Source organism: Protopterus annectens, chromosome 6.part1 (assembly GCF_019279795.1).
Source record: "Protopterus annectens isolate FY-2018-M chromosome 6.part1, PAN1.0, whole genome shotgun sequence".
Lineage (NCBI taxonomy): Eukaryota > Metazoa > Chordata > Ceratodontiformes > Protopteridae > Protopterus > Protopterus annectens.
The window spans coordinates 193,342,797-193,369,702 of NC_056738.1; the positions used below are offsets into that span (position 1 = coordinate 193,342,797).

General features: G+C 39.2%; 1 protein-coding gene across 3 annotated transcripts in view; it reads right to left on the reverse strand.

Annotated features, from left to right (window-relative positions):
- Positions 1–6,422: 6,422 nt before the first annotated feature.
- LOC122805468 (cationic amino acid transporter 2-like) overlaps positions 6,423–26,906 on the reverse strand; it is a 509,319-nt gene continuing 488,835 nt past the window's right edge. For all 3 annotated transcript variants that reach the window (XM_044075647.1, XM_044075646.1, XM_044075648.1), the window contains one exon: positions 6,423–8,621. In XM_044075647.1, coding sequence (XP_043931582.1) covers positions 8,494–8,621 — 128 coding nt within the window. In that variant the 3' untranslated portion in view covers positions 6,423–8,493. The remainder of the gene's footprint in view (positions 8,622–26,906) is intronic.

Here is a 26,906-nt window from a genome sequence, read left to right on the forward strand (position 1 = left end):
TTCCATAGTTTACAATATTTGAATATAGACAGTCACCTGAAGTATTAGATGATTTGGTTATACTGATTAGTGATTTTTCTTTAGAGCACAAAATTCTGTTGGTGAGTAGTGTATTATGTTTTTAAGGGCTGGGCAATTGTTTAGCTTATATCTACATTGTCTGTACATTGTAGTCAGCTGCGAAAAAGCTAGGTGATGTGATAATTGTAATTAGTTTGATTCTCTGAGAGTTAGGCAGTTGTGAGTTTGATTGCTATAGTTTACAACAGATTTGGCTATTTTATTATATGATTGCTCAGATGTGGACAGTTGTTAAATATAAAGTTTATTGAAGACTGGGTAGCATACAGGAGAGATGGCAGTAAGAAAGTAGCAGTTATATGTCTTCTGGCTTTGTCAGTGAGATAGGTTTTTACTCTGTATAATGTACCTAATGTTTGATGATTTTCTTAACCCCATTTGACACATGGTAGTCAAATTTCATATAGCCATCTGTGATCAGACCCAGTCATTTAGTGTTCTTTAATTATTCTGTTCTGGTGTTCTTGTCAGAGATGATATCACATAGTGTTGTTTTGGTAGACATGTGTTGTAAGGTGTTAAGCAATAATTTAGTTTTATAATGGTTTAGAAGTAGTTTCATCAATAAGGATTATTGCCTGAGGTTTTGAAGTTTAGAAAGAGATATGGCAGAGAAGATTCATCAGTGTATTGGATTGGGGTGGCATTTTTGTAGCAATGCAGAGATCATTGATGAATATATTGAAAAGTAGGGGACCTAGTACTGATTCTTGTGGGACATCAGCATTTACTGGCAAAAAGTGACAAAATCATTTTTCCATTTCAAAATTTGTGCTCTGTTTTAGAAGTAGCTACAAAACCATTGCAGTGAAGAGTTGGTGAGCCCTAACAATGAGAGTTTATGTAAGAGTCTCTGGTGGGAGAAAATATCAAAAGCTTTTGATAAGTCTAAGATAATGGTGGAAACTAGGCATCCATCATTTCTTTGGATGCTGATAGCATTAAAAAATTCAGTATAGCAGTGGATGTGCTGTGATGAGGATGGAAGTCTTGTTGGGTTGAAGAAAGAAGCTGGTTATCTGTTAGGTAGTTGATAAGGTTAATTTATAAATACATCTTTTAATGTTTTTGATAAGGGAGATAAAATATAATCGGCCTATAGTTTGAAAGATCTGCATGGATTCTACCCTTGTGCAGTAGAATAATGAATATTTTTTTTTCCATAGTGAGGGGATTTTATTTTTAGATCTGGATTAATTTATTAGAACTGAAACTGGATATGCAATAGCCTTAGCTGCCATTTAAGATATTCACCAGGTAGCTTGTTAGGGTTCTGCGGTGGTGCAGCGGTAGCGTTGTTGCCTCACAGCAAGAGGTTCTCTTGTTCGATTCTCGGCTGGAGTGTGGGGAGTGCCTTCTGTGTGGAGTCTGCATGTCCTCCCTGTGGTTGAGTGGGCATTCAAAAGACATGCGTAAATGGGCGTGCCTTCGTTGAAGGTTGAACATCAAGCTGGCACCTCGGCATACATGAAAATCTACTGCCAATTATTAGCGGACCGGAGTTCCGCTGTGGTGACCCCTAACCGGGAAAACCCGAAAGACAACAACAACAACAACAACCAGGTAGCTTGTTAGGGGCAGTATTTTTTTATGGTATCTGCAGGAACCAGTAGGAAAGAAAAATGCTGACAAGAGATTATATGCTAGTAAAGTACAAACTGTTTTATTTTTTATCCAGATCTTCCAGGCTATTTGTTTCATGAGTTGTTTAGTTGCTAAGGAAAGCCATGGGGCAGGTTTGAATCTACTCTTTTTTTATTTTGATGGAGGCCTGTTTTTTCTGATCACCTAGGATAATTTTGTTGAACTCATAGACAACATCATCTATGGGCAGAGTATTTAGTGAGTGTCTGTTAAGGAGAATAAAAGTGTCTTCATGAAAAGTAGCAAGTTTTCTTTAAAGGTTGTAATGAAGTTTCTAATCTGTTGTGGGTATGTAGACATACAATGTTTCTGGTATGCCTATAGTAAACAATGTAACATTCTGTTGAAAACATTTACACCCAAGTGTATAGAAAACTTTTGGTGATGCTAGTCTATGGAAACAACTGGGAATCACTGCCTACCAAACTAGGCTTCCAAACATGCTGTTTAGTAATTGCTGAGGTGTTCAAAGAACTTTTCCTTCAATTCCTGTTAACAGCAGCATCTGAACATATCTCTACTGCCACAGCAAAACAGACGCAACCACCACACTCTCATTTTCACATTGAAAGACTGACACTGAAAATGTTCACATCTTTTTGTAGACAGCTACACTAACTAGTAATTCAGGAACTAATGAATTACATATCACTTTTTTCTAAAAAAAAGGCAGAACTCATTGCGTCCACTTTGGCATATCAGTCTACACACTTACTAAACATTATGGAATATTGGTCTATAAGCCAACAACATAATGGCATGTCTGAATTGTTGGGGCCTGCACACATCTTGAATGGGGTTCCTCTTATACTTACCCAGTATTCATCATAATGCATCTGTGTATGCTATTGTGGCACCCATCTCTCTCTCTCTCTCTCTTGCAAACAGGCACACACATACAAACACACACATTCACATACACAATTTTTTTAATACTACTTTCTGTTTTGCTCAACACATTTTAGCTGTTGTGTTTTTCAGAGCTGTAGGAATGTAGGAAGTGTGGAGTGGTTGGGTAGCTGCCCCAGACGCAAACTTTCAAGGGGCACAACACAGTATTAACTGTTTTAAAAGCATGGTGGCTGAGTGCCCAGTGCTAAGTTTGCATGTTACATTAGATTACCATCCTTCTTTACGATAACATAAAATATTATGCATATAATTCAAATTTCATGAAGGTGTTTAAGGTCTTTATGGTGACCTGCATTTATCATCATCTTTAAAGTGCTACATTAGCAACAGAGACAGCAGAGACTGCTGATTTAGTTGCAAAAGAAATGTGGTAAGTAAGAAGTAATCTGAACACCAGTTTAGTGTGCCAAGCAAAGAGAGTTAGAAATACCATTATATTGGTTTGTATGTCAAAATAGTCAGAGTCCGTCCTGACAAATATTGATCTTAATCATTGGCATGATTATCATCTAGCTATGACTGATGAGTAATCGAGATATCCTATAGAAAAATGAACACCTTCCACCACATTAAAACTGTCATAGTAGTAACAGCCAAATTCATCTTAATGGCATCCCCATATCCATCATTTCAGACAATGGACTGACTTTTAGCAGTAATCATTCCAGATATTTCTGTACTAACTTTGCCATTCATAACAAAAGAATAAATCAGCTATAGCCACAGGCTAGTGGTGTTGTAGAACAGGTCATAGCCAACACAAGCAAAGCAATCATAACTGTAACAAACAAACATTTTCAGAAAACAAGTGTGAACCATCCCACAACTCACCCAGCAAGCATTATGTATAATCACAGCTATGATAACAGGTCACCTTCTGTATTCTCATCCAGACAAAGTAGTGAGACAGGCAGTCAGTTAGCAGAAAAAGAAAATCACTCCCGATTGCAAAAGAAAGGTCAAACGCACAACTCTGAACTCTGGCTGCTAATCTTATTGAAACAAGCAGGACGGAACAATCTCTTAACCATTTTTATGATCTGCAACCCTGTAAGATTATGGATGTCAAGCATTCCATGATCAACAAATGAGAGACACATCTTCATAAGGTATTGCTGTCTTCTGGAACCCTTCCAGAGTAATGGTAACCACGTGGGCTTGACACTTGTCACTGGATATAACCGTATCATTGTATCAAATCATGTCCCTGATGTCTGTGGTACTGAAAAGTACACAACAGTCAGCTCATCCAAGACAAATGACTGATATATTTCAAAGGCTGCATGCTGTGCGATCACACAGTTCATGTTCTTTTCTAGGAAAGTTTCCCATATACTGTGTAACACTAAAGTCGGGTCATAATATTTAATTCATAGGTTCATAGGTGTGTACTAGGCTAATGGCCCTGCAGCCTTTACAAGTCTAGCCCATAGGTTTACCCTGGCATCGTGCCACCCGACCTTAGTTCCCAGTGCCTATGTTGAGTAATGCCACTGGAGTGATCCCCTTGGTGAATTTTCTATTTCCCATCCACTAAACAAGACTTCTCTTGAAGAGGGCCAGTGAGGTGCTCTACTTGACGCGTTTTGGAAATCTATTCCATAGCATGGACAGTCTCTGGGTTATGAACCTGTCCCTCCAGTATGTTCTGTTGATTGTGGTAATGAGGTTGAGGTTTCTGGGGTGTGTGGAGCAGGGGGATTGGGATTTCTTTAGATGTAGCATTTCTAACAGAGCTGGGTCAGACATGGCTTTGTAAGTCAAGCAGAGATCACCTCTAAGTAGATGATATGAGACAGATAATAGTTGGAGTTTTTTGAGTCTGTCCATATAGGACAAATGTTTAAGGCCCAGGATCCTCTTTGTGAGGTACTTTTGTGGCCTATCCAGTTGTTGCAGGTGTTTAGTGAGGTACATGCCAAATGGGGCATGGTACTCAATGATTGGCCTAATGAGGGAAGAGTAGAGGGAGACAATGACCTCTTTCTTCCAGGAAGCAAAACCCTTAGTAATGAGATGTGCCACATAGAAGGACTTTCTGACCACAGTGGCAGTGTGGTGGTCAGAAGAGAGGTTGCTGTCAACCTGTGTTCCCAGATTTCTTATAATGCCATTGATGTGGTAATTCATGGGAACCAGGTTTTTCCCAAAGGGGATGATGACACATTTTTTGCCATTGAGCTTAAGGCCATGGTTCTGACACCAGTCGTTGGTCTCAGTGAGGCCTTTCTGTAGACTGTCAACATCACTTGGGGAGTTAATAATAGCTCCCAGCTTGCCATCGTCTGTGAAATTTGTCAGCCAGAGTCCCTTCATGTTGGCCTGGACTTCAGAGAAATAGATACCAAACAGGAGAGGACCCAGGACAGAACCCTGTGGGACTCCACTCATGACTGGTCCGCAGTCTGACTTGGAGTCAACTACTTTCAAACTGTGGCTTCTACCTGTGAACCAGTTTGCATCCCACCTGGTGATTATAGGGGTTGATGCCTAACTCAGTGAATTTTTCTATGATTCCTGCATGGGGAATGGCATCAAAGGCCTTGGCCCAATCAAGGTAGGCTGTATGAACCACCTTGCCTTCATCCACAGCTATGCCGACTGACTCAAAGAAGTTGACCAAGTTCAGCAGGCATGATCTACCCTTCACAAAACCAAGCTGTCTGGGATCCAGAGTTTGGAGATTCCCTATATCCTTGTTTATTAGGTCCATGATGATGCGTTCCATAGCTTTGCATATCAGATTCATCAGGCTAATGGGGCAATAGTTCCCAGGGTCTGTAGTTTCTCCTTCTTTGTGGAGAGGGATGACTGTAGCAGTGCGCCATTTGGTAGGGACAAAACCTGAGGTGAGACTGTGATTGAACAGGGCATACAGGTGAGGTGCCAGTTCACTCTGTAGTGCATGTAGAACACAGCCAGGGATATTGTCAAGTCCCATAGAAGCTGTATTCTTGGTCCTGGACAGTGCTGCTTCAACCTGTGCAGCAGTAATACAGGGTGCCTCAAAATCTACTGCTATTGTGACTGGTCCTTTGGGCAGGGGGAGAGGTAAAGTTGGCACTGAATCTGTCGGCCAGTATACTGGCAATATCTGTTGGCTCAGTATAGGAGGTACCATTGTGAAGTAGCTCAGGGCAAATCTGGGTATTGCCCTGGAGATTCTTTATATAACTATAGAAGGCCTTGTGGTTATCTTTACTATCTGCTGCAATTCTGTTTTCGTAGCTAGTTTTAGAGGATTTAATGACGGAGCTCAACTTTTTGTTGAGGCTGATAAGGGTGTTTTTCCAGTCTTGGGACTTCACCTTATTCCGCATCAGTTTCCTCCTTCTGTTGTAAAGTTTGTTTATGGCAAGGGACCACCAGATTGGCTTCCTTTTGTTTGGAGGAGAGCGTCTTGTTTCTAACGGGTATGGCAAAATCCACGCATTTGTGTATGTGTTCGTACAGTGCATGTATGATTTGGCAGTCATGCAACTATTCTCCATTTGCATGGGTGCTGTAAAGTTAGCAACCTCTGTTTTTAGGAGCCCAAAGTTAGCTTTGGAGAAGTTTTTCATGGTAGTTACCTTTGTGGGGGGTGGGGGTGGGAGTGGGAAGGATGTGGATTTCCAAGGTGATTAGTTTGTGGTCGGTTCTAACTTGAGTGGGGTTGACTATTGGTGTAGAGCAATGGTCGCCCATGTTAGTAATGACCAGGTCAAGAATGTTGCTAGTAGTTTTTATATAATGATACTTAAGTTCTTCTTTTGAATTATTTTATTTCTTTACAACCAGAGCCATTTTAATGTTTCAAATTATTCTGTTTTTAATAATTTTATTTCTTAAAAAGCTCAGCAATGTACAACATTAAACAATATTTTCTTAACAACAGCTGTTGCTGTGCCAAAATGAGATGACTGTAAATGAAAAAGAAAAACAAATGTACACATAATATTGCTGAGTTAGGCATTAAAATATAACTCATGAATTGTTATGCCTGTATTATTTTTGAGATTAGTAGTTTGGCAGCCTTGTTTTTTTTTAAAATAGGTGTAAATGTGGTGCTGCAATGACAAAAAGCCTTAGTAGCTGTATGGCATGTTTTATTACATTTTGTTCTCCACTGACGCATATAGTGAACCAGGAAGTAGAACTGAGCAGTGACCTAACAGACTCTCCCTAGTGTCATTAACTAGCATCACAAAGTGTCTAGATATCTCATGTACAATACTTCTTTTGCTGGCCTTTTGGAACTGTCATGGGAAGTAGCATGTGGCAAGAAATGTTCAGTGTATTAGAATCTGCTATGGTAATTTACTTTATTTGTATTAACTTAAAAATGCTCAGTGATTTAAATAAGCTGTCTTTGATCTTCTCTTAGATGCAGTTGAACTAATTATTAAAAATAAGCTGTCTGTTCCATGCAATAATTTTGAAAGGAAATATTGCTAGGCACAAAATTGTACCAAGAGTTGAAAATGCTCTTTAATTTTTGTAATTACATTATGTAACAAACATGCAAGTATATATGGCAATTATTTTAGAATAAGTTAGAGGGGAAGCAGATCATGTGTCCCCATGCCACATGTACTACTCTCATTAATTCACCCTATGTACATATCATTTCCCGGGGTGAATTTCATGCAACTAGCGTTCAGTATGTGGTTTGCAGTTTGCATCATCATAGTTGACAATCACATGAATTTTAGTACCATGCTGTTTTAATTACATAAACTATTATATTTAATTGTAATTATTTAGTAAAGTACATTTTATATTTTGTCCAGGCATTTTCTCTTATTCTACTACAATGTTTGCTTAAGCAGTAATTCAGTTTGTTCCAGATAAAAGTCTTCCAGCTAGTTTTATGCAGTTCACTGCCATAAAAGATAGGAATGTGATCTGATCACAAGACACCATATTGCTTTCTCCATTCTGTGACCTGTTATGTGAGCCCAAAGAGCAATGAGTTACTAAAAAAGGAATAAAAAAATTAACCTTCCTTCAGAGGAAATGATAAAACAATGTGTTGGTGGTAGCTCACGTGAATGTAAATAATCCAAACGCATTTATCATAAAAAAGTAGGGGACGTTTCCTGGTGCCCTGGCCAAATTATCCCTTGTCATTATGCAAAACAGCTCATGTTTCCTTTGAAAAGATGCCATTGGCCTTGTGGGATTAACCTGGTCAACAAACTTTAAATAAGAAAAAAAATATGGGAACCATTTTCATGAAAAAATGTTTTCTGAAGCATTTTTAATGCTTAACTTTGTTAAACACTGAAATACAGGCCCTCCTCAAATATGGGCCTAGAGCACAATTCATGGTTGTCTCCTCATTGGCATTTCTGGTCAAATTACACACACACACACACACACACACACACACACACACACACACACACACACACACACACACACACATGCACTCTCACACACGCATACATGCAGTTCTGAACAAACTACAAAAACCTAACTGGAAAGTCAGTTTAAGGTCCTTGCTGAGGCATTGATTTACATATAGTACCTTTGACATCTCTCTATTTCAAAATCTAATCTGCATGCACAACTCACAGAATACTGCAAAAATTTCAAAAGTACAAAGTTGGTCCAGTTTTAAAATATATCAGTGCAGAAGTCGAGGCATTCGCCAAAAAAATTCTAAGAATAATTATTCTTAAGTCTTGTCCATTAACAGAAGCTTCAAAGTGTGGCCCTTAGAAGAAGGGATGATTAAAACTAAATTAAATTTCTGTAGTTTTTATGTAACATAAATCCTACGGAATTATTTCTGCATGACTGTATACATCTCTTGCCACATGTACTCAGGTTCTTATACTGGTATCTGTGTGTTTGTCTGGTCGTTTGTTTTCAAGTTTGTTGTTTCTTGACAACTTCTTCCATCTTAATGAATCCTAAAGAGTCTGGCCACTGATTTCTTTGTAGCCTCTGTCCTTCCACACTGTGACGGATACCATAGCTGAAGTAGATCAGGAATCCTGAAAAAAAAAGATAATTAGAAGAACATAATTTCTTTTATTCCATTTTGTATTCATTCTAATGTAGAATCCTATTCATTATTTATATTATGTGTTCTCAGTGAGCTTGAATGGCAGCTGACAGCAGGGGAGTTTACTAAATCCCAATCATTGTCAGGATAGTTTGCTACATGCTCGTCCACAGGAAGCTAAAGAGAGTGGCCACAGACAAAAGCAAACAAATGTTTCATTTAATGGTCAGTGAAGTAGTAAGATACATCTAGTCTGCTCATAATATTGCTGTTAATCCCCATATCCACCCAGCTTCCATTTTAGCCTGACTTTTCTAACTGTTCAGTAGTCTTAATACATCTATATCAACAGATAAAAAGATAAATGAAGTATGTTACCACTGCAGTCAGATGTGCCTTAAGAATATGCTTTGCATAATAATCCTTGAATAGCAATATCTAATGATGTTCACAACTTATTTCACATTAACTTTGAATAAGTGCAAAACCAGTGCAGACATGGCTATTTATATATCTAAAAGAGCATTAAGGCTGCTGTTTGTGACTTTAATATTTATATGCATAGAGCATACGGTATGCTGTCACCATTATTATGTGCAAAGACGTCACCTACTAATGCCCATAGTTTAACATGCCAAGGTCTTAACTCACTGAGTTTAACTAATCAGGATAAACCTCAATGAAGAGACTCAAAAGTAGGTATTTTCTAGCTGGAGGTCTGCACCTCCCTCATGTTGGTGACAAGACCCCATATATACTCCAAACTTTAAGGTCACACAAACACAGAGAAGGGAGACATTTCCCAAACCAAAGGAATTACTGCTGGTACATACTTAGAAACTGTACCAGTAATGATTTCCAACTGAAAACAGTAATCTGTGAGCTGAGGCTTAAGAAAATGGATCCTCAGGTAGCTGAGGTTCAGGAAAGGGTAGGCAAGCTCAGCATCAACAATTCTTAGAAAATAATTCCTTATTTGTGGTGCTATCACCCTCTCAGTGCATTTGGCTCACTTTGTGTGCAGCTGGGCATTAAAAACCTTTAGATAATATTGTATAATAAAAATGAGTGTTGCATTACTAAATGGTACACATTTGAATAGTTGTTATACAACCTAAGGCACTATAGATGAATCACTTTTGACTGCTAAGTCCTTGTAAATAAAACATGATGGAAAAGGTCTTACGAACTGTCAAATACATCCTAACAAATTCAGGCTTCTTCCTTTAGCACACAAAGTACTGTTTGAGGTATCCTCGTCATGTTGCAAATACTGCTTATAAATAACAAAGCTGTGTTTAAGTCTTTCCTCATCTACTCCCAAAGCCTGACAGAAAATAAGACTAGGTGCCACTACGGGTGTAGCTTAATGGGAGGGAGCAGCATTCTGTTGGTAGTTATGCTGGAAGGACCAACAGGAAGCGTATTCACTGGGACACCCACTATCGTTCAGGATATAATAGCTAATTGGCTTTATCGTGTACTCAGGCATGTAGCTGAATGGTTTTATTAACTGCTTCATTTGTTGCCTTGCAGCTGTGCTGGGAATGAGATACATAATAATATAGTCAGTTACTAAGTCTCCCTTCATAGCAGAAGTGAGTACCTGTATCTATGAGGTACTCTTTACTTCTTTTCCCTGCTGCAATCATATGTCTTAAAGTAAGCTTAAGTCACACATATACATTTTACAAGAACTATCTTACATCTGCATCAGTGTAGTCTGGGTCTCTGTTGTACCTCTCCATCTCTTAGCAGAACAAAATCCGGATGATATCAAAAATAATGGAGGGACCAAGGCTCAAAAATAGGGACAGATTTTAAATATTGTTCTTATAAACTTAGAAAGTTGTTAGAATAACATGTTTTGTGTTATCATGCATGTTCTTAAGAATATGAAGCCTGAAACTCAAATGTTTGTCATTAGTTAATGATTGCAGTGACTGATGATTTGCCAGAAAACTACAAATTTTAAGAAAGACCAAAAATATGAAACAAAAATCTGGACATTCTGCCAATCCTGGACAGTTGAGAGCTATGGTCTCTGTGATAACAGTAAAATACAGACTTCATTTGTTTAGTTTTTGTTCACACTACCCCTTTTTCTTTCATATCTTCAGCATATGAGTAATTACAGGTATTTTATTCAACTTGCAGGGAACTATGAAATACCACATCAGCCTAAACCTCAGGTGTAAAAATATCAGACTATTTTTTTTTATAATGTATATTACATTTTCAAGGTAAATTTTCGTTAGGAAATTGTCATTGATCAAAAGTAATTTGTACACTGCTTACTTCAGAAAAAAAGATGTAACCGTTTTTATTGGTAATACCAGATAACTGAAGGCGGGTATTCAGTAGATATCAAACTTACTTCGCTTGAACAGAACAGCTCAAACAAAGTTAAGTTTCAAAGGTAGCCATGTGACTAGTTAACATTTCAGACTTATAGTTCATGGATTCTGAAAGCCCATTACTGTCTGTGTAGAATAAGATGTCCCATGTTTTCTTATGTCTGAGTGGATTTACCCAAAATATGATGAATGAAATGGTTATACTAAACTGCATATACTTACCCTTGTACTTTGGACATGGGTCATGAGTGGAAAGAATGAAAAAAAAAACTGCAGTGGACCAGTTCATTAATAAAAACAACAAATACATATATAAATACATTAAATGACCCCTGTAGCATCACTGGGATTCATATCCTGGTGTATAAACTTTTAAGTGAGCATCAATGGGTTTGCAACACTGAGTATATGACATTCATGCAGAAAAGGTCGCTAAGCACTAAGGTATCATACTTTTCAGAAATATTAGAAAACAGACTGACATAAATTAATTATGATATGCTGTCAAACCTTGTTTTACCAACAGCTGACATTTGGTCAGGTTGAGACTGTCAAATTAACATTTACTAGCTCTCTCATTTGGTTAACCTCTGTAGTGCAGAAGTGGAGAATAAGTAAGTAAGTAAGTAAATAAATAAATAAAATGATACATTTTATGAAAATGTGACTGCCCATACCCCCACCCAATGAGTTGTTCAGTTGTGTCTTTTATGTTGTATACCCAGTAGTGTCATTAACTTATTGCCATAGCCTTCAGAATATCTGCTGTATTGTTGCTTTCTGCTCACAAGTGATTGCAGTCTATTGTTTCTGTTTGCTTGTTTATTCATTTTTGATTGTGGAAGATTTTCATGCATTATCAATACACTAGTATATTTCACCTGATTGGTCTGCTGCCAGATGACATGAAGCAATGTAAATATTCTCGTTGTCTCCTGCCAAGCAGTCCTCTCAGGTGATTAGGCCATGCTAGCACATAGTTTTGAGTGACAGGGAAGTTGTCTACAAGACGATACTTCATATTTCAGAAAGATACAGCATGCTTTGGAGGAAGGTGACATTTCCTAAAGAACAAATTTTCAATACTTGCATAGCTAGTTGAGAATATAATTCTGTCCAGTAAGGATTTCACACACTCAAGCAAAGTGCTGTTCACTATCTGTAAGCCCTTTTGAACAAATAACTCGGGACAAGAAGGTCCCTCACCTCAGATAAGAAGCATAAGCTGTTATGATACTCAATGGCAAGCTGTTCAGATTGCCTTCTACTCTCATTAGGACCTGTGCAAGGAGGAAGCTGCATCTTTTGAGATCAGTGCCAGGGAAGGCAGAATTAAAGCTACTGATAGTTGTGTTCTTGGTGTCATATCTTATAAAAGTTGATTTCAGGTTTAAGTCCTTCATTTCTATGAATTTTAGCAGTCTTGACAACATCTCATTATAGCACACCTATGTTGTAAGAGAAATTAAGCAGAAGCACAGAGGTACCATCTTAGTTTTGCATTTTCTCAGCAAAGCCTTGTAGAATGGGAAAGATTCCATCCATAATTCATTCGGAGTTGCTGAGATTTTACAGATTGCAGTGTGATCTCATTATCACAACAAGCCACCCATGTTTTTTGTGCTAACGTGTCAAGAGGGACATGGGTACAGTGGGAAAATGGATGGGCAAACATCCTTCATGGTAACTATAGTGTCCTTCACTAATGTAGCTTGTAATTACATGCATTGGTGAATTTATTATCCTAGGGCTCCTTTTGCAGGAAAATTCTAAATTGCCTTATCCTCTAGCTCATATGTAGTCTGCATAGTTTGGCAGAGGACATTGCAGTTTTTTCTCTGTTGCTCTCCCTTTAAATAGCCATGGCTTTTATAACTGATACCTGGAAAGGCCCAGGGTCATGATGATACCTAGTGGCTCTTTGGAGTGGCTGTCCTCATGCTACAGCTACAGTTACAGCTATTTCATTACAGTGACATGTCAGTTTGTACTGCCAAGCCTGTTAGAACTTCCCATTCTTGCATTTTCCTTCATTGAAGAAGCACTTATCCACCATCAGGCATCTGTTTCCTCTCTGACTCTCAATGCAGCTGCACAGTGCCCATTGCTCTTAGAACAAATGATGACATTGAAGCTTTGTACTCTGGGGATGTCTCTGCAGCTGCCATGCTTCTCAGATGGTGCATAGGCATCTATACATCCCAGTTTTTACAGAATGAGACTGGCCTGTTTTTAATCAGGTGAGCAGGTGTCGAGTCAGCATGACAGAACAGGGCTGTATATGGGTCTCCTGTTAGCATGATAGAACATGACTGTGCACAGGTCTCCTGTCAGCATGATAGAACATGATGGTGCACAGGTCTCCTGTCAGTCTGAGAGAATATGGCTGTGCACAGGTCTCCTGCCAGCATGATAGAACAAGAGAGTGAACAGGTCTTCTGTCAGCATGATAGAACATGGCAGTGCACATGTATCCTGTCAGAATGACAGATCATGACTATGCACAGGTCTGCCATCAGTCTGAGAGAACTTGGCTGTGCACAGATCTCCTTTCATCATGACAGAACAAGGCAGTGCACAGGTTTTTTGTCACCATGACAGAACAAGGCTGTGCACAGGTATCCTGCCAGCATGAGAAAACATGGCTGTGTAGCATTTGCAAGTAAAAGGTACCTGTGTGCCTCCTTCATTTGCACACCACAGACATCAACCTAATGATATGTTGCCCAAGAGGTCAGCTAAATATCACTTCAGTAATCTGGACTGGACCAATGGTGGTTGATGGCTGAAGGCTGAAGAAGCAACAAGGAGTTTTATATATATATATATATATATATATATATATATATATATATATATATATATATATATATATATATATGTGTGTGTGTGTGTGTGTGTGTGCATACAATACGCGTGCACACACACACACACACACACACACACACACACACACACACACACACACACACACGCACACACACTTTTGAAAGAAAAATTGACTAGACTTAAAATGGCCCATAAAGGCAGCTAGCATGTTACTTATCTATGAACTTATGTATTATTTTAATCAGATTGACATAATATGTGTCTGTCAGTAGGATATCACCAACAGAGCAATGCATACTGTGAATTCCTTGAAATATTTGGTATTATACTCTTTGCCAAATGGAATGATATAGGGAGAATAAGTTGAAATTATCTTTTTGAGACATGCAGCTGCTGTAGCTGATATTTTGATATAAGGCAATTATTTTTTTTCTGAGTTATCACTGGTGTATTTTCCATGAAGCTGTGTTATATTTGTCGTACACATCTTGAATAATGCTGCAGTCTGCTTCATATAGCTTCCATCTCTGATTTCCAATACAGAATATGAGCGGGTAAGCTATTGGCTCATAAGAAATTAATGTTTCTGTGAAAACAAGGAAATTTGGCTTGAGTTTGGCAGCTTCAAGGTTTGTAAATATTCTAGCTAATTTTATATTATTTTTTTCTACAGAGTATCTATATATCACATCATTTAAAGTGTCTATAAATGTTTGGTGTATCAGGCGGTATGCTAGATTCTCATCCCCAGATATTTCCTCATTGATCAAATCTCATACCTGGTACTTTGGCATGCCAAAGTACCAGGTATGATATTTCCTCACTGATCAAATCTCATACCTGGTACTTTGGCATGCCTGGTCGTTTCCATCCTTTGCAAAGATTAAACAAGGAGAATCGTCTGGACTTAAAGGGAGTGTATGAAATATAAATGATATATGTATTAATGCCTTAGAACAATGAAGTTATATTTTGGGTACACAATGTCACAATTATTAATATGTATTATTTATATAATATAATTTCAAAAGTATCATATGTATAAATCAGTGCTAAGCATTAGTCAGGTTTGAGTACATAGTTAATTGTCTTGTATGAATTTAAGTTCTAATCCAACCAAGGGCATCTACAATGAATAAATTGATATATTATGGCTCTAAAAGTAAGCATTTTGTAATTATTTAAAGTGTGCATTTGTGACATTCTGATATGACTGTTGCTAAAAAGCCACTCAATTTCCCAGTACAAACTAACAAAACCAGGTATTTCATTTGTCCCAAGGTTGTACAATGTCAGATTTGGAATATTTAAAAAGCAACAGTGTGGAGAGGGGACAAAATTCATGACACTGAAGGTGCAGGAGAACTTGTACCCTCAAAAACTGTTCAGAATTTCCATATTTTTTCCATTAGGCACTTTTGTAATGTATGGGATAATCTGTTTGTGTCAACATCACTTGTTCACCTGTTGGAGATTCAGGCTTCTGTCAACCATATGCATATCAATGTTGATAATCACAGTAGAGAGTGGAGCAGTATAGGTTCATAGGTTCATAGGTAGGTACTAGGCTTTCAGCCCAAGAGCCTCTGTAAGCCCAGCCAACAAGGTTCCCCAGCTTATGCCACCCAAGAAAGCCATTCTCCTGTGCCACTGTTGAGCAGACACAGAAGTGATCCCCGGGGTGTACCTCCCACTTCCCATCCACTCATCAAGATTTCTCTTGAAGAGTGCCAATGAAGAACCTTGCCCGATACAGATGGATAGCCCATTCCAGAGCATGGGAAGTCTCTGGGACAGGAATCCATCCCTCCAGCATGTCCCGTCCACTGTGGCAACAAGGTTCAGGTCCCCAGAGAGTGCACCTCGAAGGGACTGGGACCTCCCCAGGTGTAGCATGTCCAACAGCTCTGGGACTGACACAGCCCCATACATCAGGCAGAGACCACCTCGGAGCAGGCGACATGCCATGGAGCAAAGCTGGAGTTCCCCAAGTTGGCCAGTGCAGGGCATCTGCTCGAGGCCAGCAATCCTACCCGTGAGGCACCTCTGTGGTCCCCACAGCTGCCGCAGACGTCCTGTGAGGTACATTCCAAAAGGGGCACTGCACTCTACAATGGGTCCAATGAGTGTCGAGCAGAGGGGAACAATGACCTCCCCCTTCCTGGATGAGAACCCCTCTATGAAGAGGTGCACCACGCAGAAGGACCTCCCGACCACTGTGGCGATACGACCACCAAAGGAGAGACCACTGTCCACCTATGCAAAATATTCAAATATTCACTTAGTAATTCTGAACAGATTGCAGGAATTTAGCATTTGAGATTCTACTTATTTCAGGGTTTTTGTGACTTGAGTTAGCAGTTCAGGGTTTTATAAATTAGTTTTATCATAGCAATAGGAAATGTTTTCATCAGTGATGTTTGTACATGAATTTATAGTTTCAAGTAGAGAAATTAAGTACTATATTAGGATTATCAGAGTAGCATACTGTGGAAGCCCAGACACACTCTTTGCCTGTGTAAGTAGTTGGGATGCCTCTTAAGCAGAGTATAATATATATGATTCTGCAGCCCTTAATATGCATAATGTTGTATTAGAGTTAAAGTTAGCACTGCAGACATTTATTATAATTAGAGTTAAAAGTGTAGCATGGAGTCCCCGTGGACTATGATGTTTGCAGATGACATTGTGATCTGTAGTGAGAGTAGGGAACAGGTGGAGGAGACAGTGGAGAGGTGGAGATATGCTCTAGAGAGAAGAGGAATGAAGGTCAGCAGGATTAAGACAGAATATATGTGTGTGAATGAGAGGGAGGATAGAGGAATGGTGAGGCTGCAGGGAGTAGAGGTGGTGAAGGTGGATGAGTTTAAGTACTTGGGATCAACAGTTCAGAATAATGGTGAGTATGGAAAAGAGGTGAAGAAGAGAGTACAGGCAGAATGGAGTGGGTGGAGAAGAGTGTCAGGAGTGATTTGTGACAGACGAGTACCAGTAAGAGTGAAAGGGAAGGTCTACAAGAGGGTAGTGAGACCAGCTATGTTATATGGGTTGGAGACAGTGGCATTGACAAAAGGGCAGGAGTCAGAGCTTGACATGGCAGAGTTGAAGATGTTAAGATTTGCACTGGGTATGATGAGGGTGGACAGGATTAGGAATTAAGTGTATTAGAGGGTCAGCCCAGATTGGAAGGTTTGGAGACAAAGCCAGAGAGGCAAGATTACGTTGGTTTGGACATGTGCTGAGGAGGGATGCAGAGTATATTGGGGAAAAGATACTAAGGATGAAGCTACCAGGTAACAGGAAAAGAGGAAGGCCTAAGATAAGGTTTATGGATGTGGTGAGAGAGGACATGCAGGTGGTTGGTGTGACAGAGCAAGATGCAGAGGACAAGAAGAAATGGAAACAGTTGATCTGCTGTGGCGACCCCTAACGGGAGCAGCCGAAAGAAGAAGCGTAGCATGTTGTCTCATTAGATTAAGCTGTGCTGCTGCAGAAACCTAGTTTTATCACTAGCACTACATAATTTTACCTTTGTAATAGCAGTGCTGTTATTAAGCTATGTCTGCATTAAATTTTATGTTACACAGCAAGGGGAACTGGTTAAATAACTTACTCTTGTAAACCTAGCTGCATGTGGTATGAAACAAAATTTAGCTTTGAAGCTGCTATTTCTTTGCAGCAGTTTAGGGTTATGAAACATATGCAGTGTGATAATGAAATGTATCAGATTGTTCATTTTAACAGTTGGATGTGCGATAATAAACTTTAAAATTGTAATATCAAAATGAATTTGCAAGTATAACACTATATAAGATCACAGTTCTTTTAGAGGAATTGACTCTCTATTAAGACATCGGATGCTTGTGTACATCTGTTACTGACCAAAACTGTTTGCCTGACTTAATAACAGCCTGACTTGATGAGAGAATCTTTACTTCCTGACATTTTGATATATAGTGCCATATCAACATCATGTAATCGTCATTTTGAAAGTGTTTAGGTGTATTTCATAACAGAATAACCGAATAACAGAACTAATAAAATACTGTAACTATATTAGCTTGTAGACATTTTGTAATACATTTCCTCCAAATTATTTGTGTTGGTGTCTCATGTCTCCTACCTCTGTACTATCTGCAGTGTAACTAATAACTTTCTCTCTGAAGTGTAGTGCTGAAACCAAGGCATATACAGTTCTTAATGGTGAGATAGTTGCCTTTCATTATTATTGCAATTTGAACAGACTTAAATGACACAGCAGTCAAAGGACTTGTATTATAAGTTCATGTGTTGCAAACACTACCTCTTTTCTGAAGACCTCATAGACAGAATCTCATTGGTAGTTGTCTCTCAACTGTTTAGATTTTCGCAGAATGCCCATATTTTATTCTTTGGTCTGTTCTTTGTAAAATTTGTGGTTTTCTGTCAAATCGCTGGGATGATCTTAGGACTGAAGTCAGTAAATAATGACATACATTTGACTTTCAGATTTCAAATTCTTCAGAAATGGATGTTAACACAAACCCTGTTAATTTAGTAAATAAGAGCAATATTTAAAATCTGTCCCTATTTTTGGGCCATTGTCCCCCTCACTATATCAGGCTTTGTCCAGATGTCTTGCAGTAAGAGTTCAACAGCTATGTTTGTCATCATTATAAGTTACAAAAGCAGATGCCTTTTTTCAATTATTTTTGGGCTGTAAATACTTGGTCAAGATCACCATGTAACTAGCAGTATGCTTAGTTACAGAAAATCTGCTGCATGGAAGATGTTTGCAGTCTGGTGGTATTACCTTTGTTTTCGATTGACAACACAATGATAATTTGTCTTATCCCTGGGATGTTAAAGTGGAAATATTTTACCCTTACAATGGTCTTTCCCTAATGGTGACTGCTCCTTCTAAGCAGAAAAGCTGGTACAAAAACAAGTCGTTTTGCTGAAACATTGAAACACGAACCAAACAGCAAAACGTATACGATGGTATTTGACAAAATGTTTAAAGTATTCATCTGACAGACAGAAGGTATACAGTTTGATTCTTACCTTTGAAGTGAAACTGGCTAGCCTTAAAATAGCCTGCAAAGGCAGCTAGCTCAGTACTTACCTATGAACACATGAACTTGAGATTTCTGTCCTTTCTAAAGGCAACATTCATTCAAGAAACTGGACAACATTTCGGCAAACCTTCCCATCTTCACCCTGTCCAGCTAGATCCTGTCTCTGTGGGGATTTTGATGAATATTCCTGGGCTTCTACGTGTCAGCTTTTATCTTTGTTAGGTTTATCATGCTCTTTTATGTATGTAAATGTATATTACAGAAAATAGCATAAGGAAAAAAATGACAAAACAATGGCAAGCAAATGGAGTGCAATTGTATGCTTTGGACAACATTCATGACTACTCGTAGCATTTAGCATCACTGTGTTGTAAGGAGATATTCCAGCTCCTGCGCTTCTTCTTTTCCACTAACAAAAATTACTGATGTAAGTATTTGTAGACTCTGCACAGCCTGCGTACAATTTTAATGGCATGACATTTTGGGTTCCAGAAAAATGTGTGCTCTCAACTTCAACGCATCTTTTCTGATGATACTGAACAATGACTTTTCACTTCCCTCAGGAGCACCTTGCCTGACAATCTGCAATGTTGTTGTTGACACAGTAAGAAAAGCGTTTTCTTTTCTTGAGAGTCCTTTTCAAACTTTTCCTTCCATTTCCCTTCTTTCACTGTAATACTTGAAATCAGTCTCAATTGCCTTGATATTTTGTTGAGAAGGACCCAGTGCATGACTTCCTTGGCTGTTGCCTACTCTTTTATTTCCATACTACACAAATTTAGCTTCTGAAACTTTTCTTCAGTATATATATTATTACAGTACCACTTGTACTCACATCACAGGAATAATGTAAAACATTTGTGAGATGTGACACAATGTATTTAACTAGCATCCATTCCATCCATTTTCAATATATGTTTTATCCATATCAAGATCTGGGAGAGCTGTAGCCTAGCCTGGCAAGCAACAGGCATATGGCAGGAATAAATCCTGGCTGGGATATTATTCTGTGAAGACATACACATAAACACACACACACACACACACACACACACACACACACACACACACACACGCATGCGTACACATGCACACACACACACACACACACACACACACACACACACACACGCATGTACACATGCACACACACACACACACACACACACACACACACACACACACACACATATGCATGTACACACACACACACACACACACACACATATGCATTTACACACACACACACACACATATGCATGTACACACACACACACACACACACACACATATGCATTTACACACACACACACACACACACACACACACACACACACACACACACACACACACATACACATACACATACACATACACACACACACACACACACACACACACACACACACACATATGCATTTACACACACACACACACACACACACACACACACACACACACACACACACACACACACACACACACATATGACTGTAAAATCAAGGAACTGATTTTAAAAGTCCACGGATATGCTTGTTGAAGGAGTAAATAGGTAGACAAGTCATGATTAACGGCTTTTAATATAATGAAAGCAGTGACATTTGATAAACTAATTATTTTAATTCTCATTGTAAGCTTGTAATGTTCACGGATTTCAGTGATATGATTAGTATTCTTGTATTTAAGCAATTATTTGCATATTCATTAGTACAGCTTTACAAACAAATTTAGTTTGGAAGAAGTAGAAATTCTAAACTGTAACACTAGGACCCTGAGTGTGTGAGAGTGTATGCATATATGAGAGTGAGAGAGAGATCGAGCGCATTATTATTTTATACTCGCTAAGCAGCTGTTTAGAGAGTGTAAGAAAATAAAACAGAAAAAAAGTGTGCGTGCATGTATGTCCGTTTATGTTTCTTCTGCCTGTGTGAGTGAATGCGTGTATGAAAGTAGAATGAACTGTATGTGTTAGAGAGAGTGAAGAGTGACAGAGAGCAAGTGATCCCACGGCAGCAGTTGAGGTTTGTGCATACCTCTCAACTACAGCAAGAAATCTGGACAATGCTCTACATAATGGGGGAACAAAGGACCATAAATAGGGGCACTTTTTAAATATTGCCCTTACAAACTTAGAAAGTAGGTAGAATAGCAAGTTTTACATTAGCATAAATTTTCTGTACTGTATTAAGTCTGAAACTCAAATATCTGTCATTATTTTCTGACTACAACCCTCAATGATTTGCTAGAAAACCACAATTTTATGGGAGACAGACCAAAAATATGAGGCAAAAATCTGTACAGTTGAGAGGTATGGGTTTGTGTATCTCTGCTGTTGGCTCAAGGTATCTGGATAACCCTAAAATTAACAGGAGACAAAGGCTCAAAATAGGAGCATATTTTAAATGATTTGGGTTCTGAAGTGTGTGTGTGTGTGTGTGTGTGTGTGTGTGTGTGTGTGTGTGTGTCTGTGTGCGGGAGAGTGTGAGTGTGAGAGCGAGAGCAAGAGCGAGAGCGAGAAAGAGAGAGAGAGAGGGAGAGAGAGATATCAAACACTGCCAGCAGCAGTGAAGGCGTTTGCATACATCTGGACTTTTCAGTTGAAGAAATCTTGATAAAGCCTAAAATAAGGGGGGAACAAAGGCTTAAAAATAGGAACAGATTTTAATTATTGCTCTTATAAAATTACAAACTTGCTTAAATAAAAGTATTTGTGTTAACATGAATTTTCTGAAGGAAATAAAAGTCTCAAATTCAAATGTTTGTCGTTATTTAATATCTTTAGTCTCCAGTGAATGGCAACAAATCAAACATTTTTGTAATAAGGGATTGAAAAAATAAATACCTGGATTTTTTTTTATTTTAAAGTGTTATATTCTGGATGTAAAATGCTTCCTCTGGCACCATTTACATATACTACAGCAAGTTTGAAACATTAGGCAGAGGAACTATTTCTCATTATAAATAATATAGTAAGAGAAAAAAAATAAATAAATAACCCATTAAGAAAGGTAACATATGTCTGGAATGATATCTCTGCAGGCACTGTCATATAAAATAAGTGAGTGAGCCTGAAAAAAGACTGTGCTAACCTATTAATAAAGGTATAATATGTCTTGAACATGTCTGCCATATACACTGTTAAAACAAATAAAGGAGTGAGCCTGTGGAAAAGTGTGTAATTTCATTAATAAAGGTCTAAAACCCAGACTGTGTCTGTGTCACAGAGTCTGAAAGATTGTTGTACCCTTGCATTATACAAACAGTACTGTTTGAAAAGGTACAGGCAACCCAGAGTTGTGCATTCCCATTTAAAGTGGGTGATGGAAGTGCTAGTAGCTGTGAAACATATATACAGTCCTCAACAGTCAGTTACTGGCTGGCATGCATAAGTAAATCTGGCACACGAGTAGCATGCTATGTTCCCCAGAAAAGTGATTGTGCTTCAATAAATGCAGGGTTCTGTACAAACTGAAGTGAAAATGTCATGTGAAAACATCCAGATATGTAGATAAAGAAATATAAATGCAACCATGAAATATGTAGCAGTAACATCTGCATCTTGGACAGTTAGTATGTCAGATATCGGTCAAGTAGATATATTGAACTAGCCAAACCCACTGTTAGATTTTATTAATATTAGTCTGAAATTAATTATGTTGTAAATATGCTGAAAGAAAAGGCTTGCTTAAATGCAGAAACAGAGTTTAGTAATATGTGATCAGCAGTCATACTAAATGACCATGGCTTGGAAAAGGAATCTGCTGAATGGACATTTTTCCCTTACAGACTCAGAAACAGGATGTATGCAAGAGCAAAAATGCAAAATCTGCTTTTAAAGAACACTGACATGCTTTTCTGCATATAAAAATGGACACAATATGTTTCCTAAAATAACAGGATGGACACAATATGTTTCCTAAAACAACAGGATATGTTTATGACACTGTGACAATGTGTTTTCTCAAAAATATGTTTTCTGCATGAAAAACAGGATATGAACAGATGTTTTTATACAAAGATCCAAATAAAATACAGGATGTTCACACTGTCAGAAAAGCTGATCTCTGACAATGTGTTTTCTCAAAAATATGTTTTTCTGCATAAAAAACAGGATATGCTTATCAGCATTGGAACAAGAACATATGTTCATATACACAGATCCAAATAGAATACAGAACAATGTGTTTCCTCAAAAATATGTTTTTCTACATGGACATCAGGACACTGTTACAGGATATTCGCACTGTCAGAAAAGCTGGTCTCTTACAAGACATTGTTAAACAAGGAAGCTTAGTATTGTTTCTAAAGGACTAAAACTGTATATAAAGAGGTGTATAAATCCAGTTATGTTAGAGGTATGGTAGGGACACAAGTCCTAAGGTAAATGTTATATCTCTCACATCATCTGTACTATATGAGAAGTAAAGTTGGAACAGTACTTTTAAGCTGCAACGTGGTTCCGTTTGGTTTATTATAAAAAGTTATTTGTTACTGCTCTCTAAAGTTGATGCTGCAAAGTATATTCTCTCATCAGTGTATATTCTGCAAGTTTCTGTATGCAACAGACTGTGAATGCAAATATAACCAGACTTTGAATTTTAGCAGAATCCAGCCAGCAAGACTTAGTGTCTTAAGAACACTGCAAATCCATCCCACAGCAAGCAGCAAGTAAGAGTAAGCAGCTCCATGTAATTTTTTCAATGGCGAGCCAGCCAGGAGTCGAACCTACAGTCTTCTGATCCGCAGTCAGATGCGTTAATGTATGGTGAGAAGTGTAATAATACATGTAGGGAATATACACCTGCAGTCACTAGGAATGTAGTGTAGAGTAAAAGTGTTTAAAGATGTTAACAGAGGTTTTTTCTACACCCTACTGTTTGTGCATAATCCATGCAATTCCACACCTCAATGGGTATGTGTAATCTTAAATATTTGTTGGGACATATGTCCTATTGTTTTATATATATTTGCATAAATGTTGATGCATGTGCCCTGTTCAAACACCACGTTCATGGTGGCCTGTTGCTACCAAACATCCCTGAATGCTGTTGGAATATCCACTGTCATTCAATCTATGCATGTGTTATGCTTGCTGTTCAACTGTTGGAACCTTGGTGTGTTGGGTTAACGGGAATATTACTGCATGCTGTTACAACTAATCTGGAATGATGTTGTTTATGTTGTAATTAAACACACCTAATCACAGAACGTATGGGAAGGCCGGTCCCAGCGGACCCACCTGTCCCTCCTCAGTTGGCGAGTGCACCTGGCACCAGCAGCTCTGGTGCCCAGCCCGGGCTCCCCTCCTCCGCTGGTCCTGTGCCACCTTCAGGTGGAAGTGCTGCAGGGGATTGGGCTCATCCCCCCGTGCAAGCGTGGGTGGAGAAGGGCCACCTGTCACCCTTCGATGGGTCTGGGCTGTGGTGCGTAGGTAGAGCCAGTGTTCAGTCGCTGATCCCCTATGCCAGCTTGAGGCGAGAGTGGCGTGTCTCTCGAGTGAGCCTGCCCGTCCTACTCAGCCCCCAGCACAGCAACCCTCGGGGCTGTGAAGGTGCAGTGGTGACTGCCCATGGGTGGGGATCTTGGTTCCACTGTTACCATCTGTGGGCTCATGGGCTTGCGATTTCCAAACAACCTTCCCCGTCAATTGTGTTCACCCACCCCATGTGTCATATTTCACCACTGTATGCTTCTTCTTTGTCTTGTCTGTTTACCTCCCCAGCCTACCTCCCCACATATACCTACTTCCTCTGCCTCACTTACCACTCTCACCTGAAAAAAAAAAAAAAAAAAAAAAAAGGCAATCTGTACCCGAAAAAAAATTACGCCCTATACATAGCTTCCCATTTCGCACACATGTCCATTGGATATGTACACCAATAATTCTAATTGGCAGTGCAACAAACTATGTTGTCCTCACCCCTGTCTCAGGGGTGGAAGGTTTCAAATCTCACTCCAAATTTTCAACATATGCACAGCTGTTGCTGTTAAAGAAATGGGCAGCTATGGGCCTTCCCTACACCCTTCCTGCGTATCTCAAGCTTGTTTTCCTACTGTCTTTCCCACTCTGTGCCCCCTTTTTCACCACTTTCCTATCTCCCCATATTCTTTTCTTTAAAATAAATTAGCATGGGGTTAACGGGAATAAGCACTTTTAAGCAGTAGTAAGCGGGATTAAGCGAGTGTGCGCATGTGTGCACTTAGCTAAGCGTAGCTAAGCATTGCACAAACCCACGCAAACCTGCTTATTACTCCTTAAAAGTGCCTTAGTCACTCTGTATGACAGGGCCCTTGTATTGCTCAGCAGCATAATAAAATACACCTGTCGGTCTCGAACCCCAGACCTTAGGCTAACCAGTCTGCATGAAGTACCACTACACCACAGCAGATATACAATAACTTGTTGCTTAAAGAAATATATCATGCACTACAATGAGTGAATGTAAAGGGAGAATAGGAATGGCATAACACAAATCATGTTCTGTGGCCCTTAACCAGCAAGTGCTGTGGAATTGCATGACATGACTGTGAAAAGAGAACCAGCCATGCTAGTAGGGAATAATAATAATAATGTTACAGTAGCACCTTACAAACCCCACACAGTACCAGAGCAGGATAAACACTGGCATATTTGAATAGGTCAGAGGCCAGACCTCCCAACTGTGACTGGTTTATAGGGATGTCCCTGATTTGCAAACAGATGTTAGCTGTGCCCCTCAGACTCCCTGTGAAATGTAGTAACAGTAGGCAGAAAGGTGGGGAATTCCACTTAATGATAAATGTTAATAAGTGAGAGTAGACACTGCTTGCACGTCAGAAAAGGTGTAGTAATACATATGCTCAGAATCCTCCAAAGTCGCAACTGCAAAATATCTGAAATATATCACAGGTGTATCCCACTGATATGTACCTTTCCCTGAGGCTGTTCAAATATATACCTGAGAGTATCTGAGGCCCGGAAGAGTCAGAAACACACAGGCATATCAGCCTGTCTGCTGTTACACACTCTGTGAATAGCTGTAGAATGAATTCCACAAGCATGCCCTTATGTAGGAGTACAACACAGAAATATCAAAGGAAGTAGCCATGTACTGCTAGCAACCACCTGTGACAATGCCATTGTTCAGGTGCTGAAAAGACTGGTGTGGTGCACAGTCAATGAATACTAGGATAACCTCTGACTACCATCTGGATATGACCACAGGTGGGAGCTACTCAGACAGATTACTATCCTTTATATACTTACAGGTACACAGCAACTCTGCATGTTCAGCAAGATAAACATCACACAATAATAAATAATGCACTCTGCAGTTCTGCACCCCTACCCAAAGGTACTATATACCCATGTAGTCAGGCACAACCAAAGGTGTAGGTAGGCATACTCAGTAGTGAATTATGTCCAGTTGTCCTGAGCAGACTGTGACAATGTCAACACAAACAAACCACAAACTGTTCAGATGTGAGTAACGTACTAATGACAGTATAGCAGTTCACAAACAGTGCATGTGCCTGATATTCATAATTGGTAGTACAACATACTTAGTTGTACTCACCCCTCTCTCAGGGGTGGAAGTTTTCAAATATCCCTCCTAATGTATTGCATATGCACAGCTATTGCTGATAAAGAAATGGGCAGCTATGGACCTTCTCCACACCCATCCTGTACATCCCGAGCTGGTTTCCCTACTGTCTTCCCCTCTTTGTGCACCCTTTATCACCACAGTCCTATCTCCCCATTTACTTTTCTGTCAAAGAAATGAGCACAGGTGTTAGTGGGTGTGAGCACTCGTAAACAGTAGTAAGTGGGTTTGCACCAGTGTTCCCATGTGTGTGCTTAGCTTAGCATTGCTAAGATATGATAAGCTAAGCCAAGCTTAGCTTAGTACCGCTAAAATAAAATAAGCTAAGCTTAGCTTAGCTTAGCATCGCTAAGCATCACGCAAACCCGCTTACAACTGCTTAAAAGTGTCTTATTCACTCTGTCTGACAGGGCCCTTGTACTGCTCAGCAGCAAAATAAAATACCCTT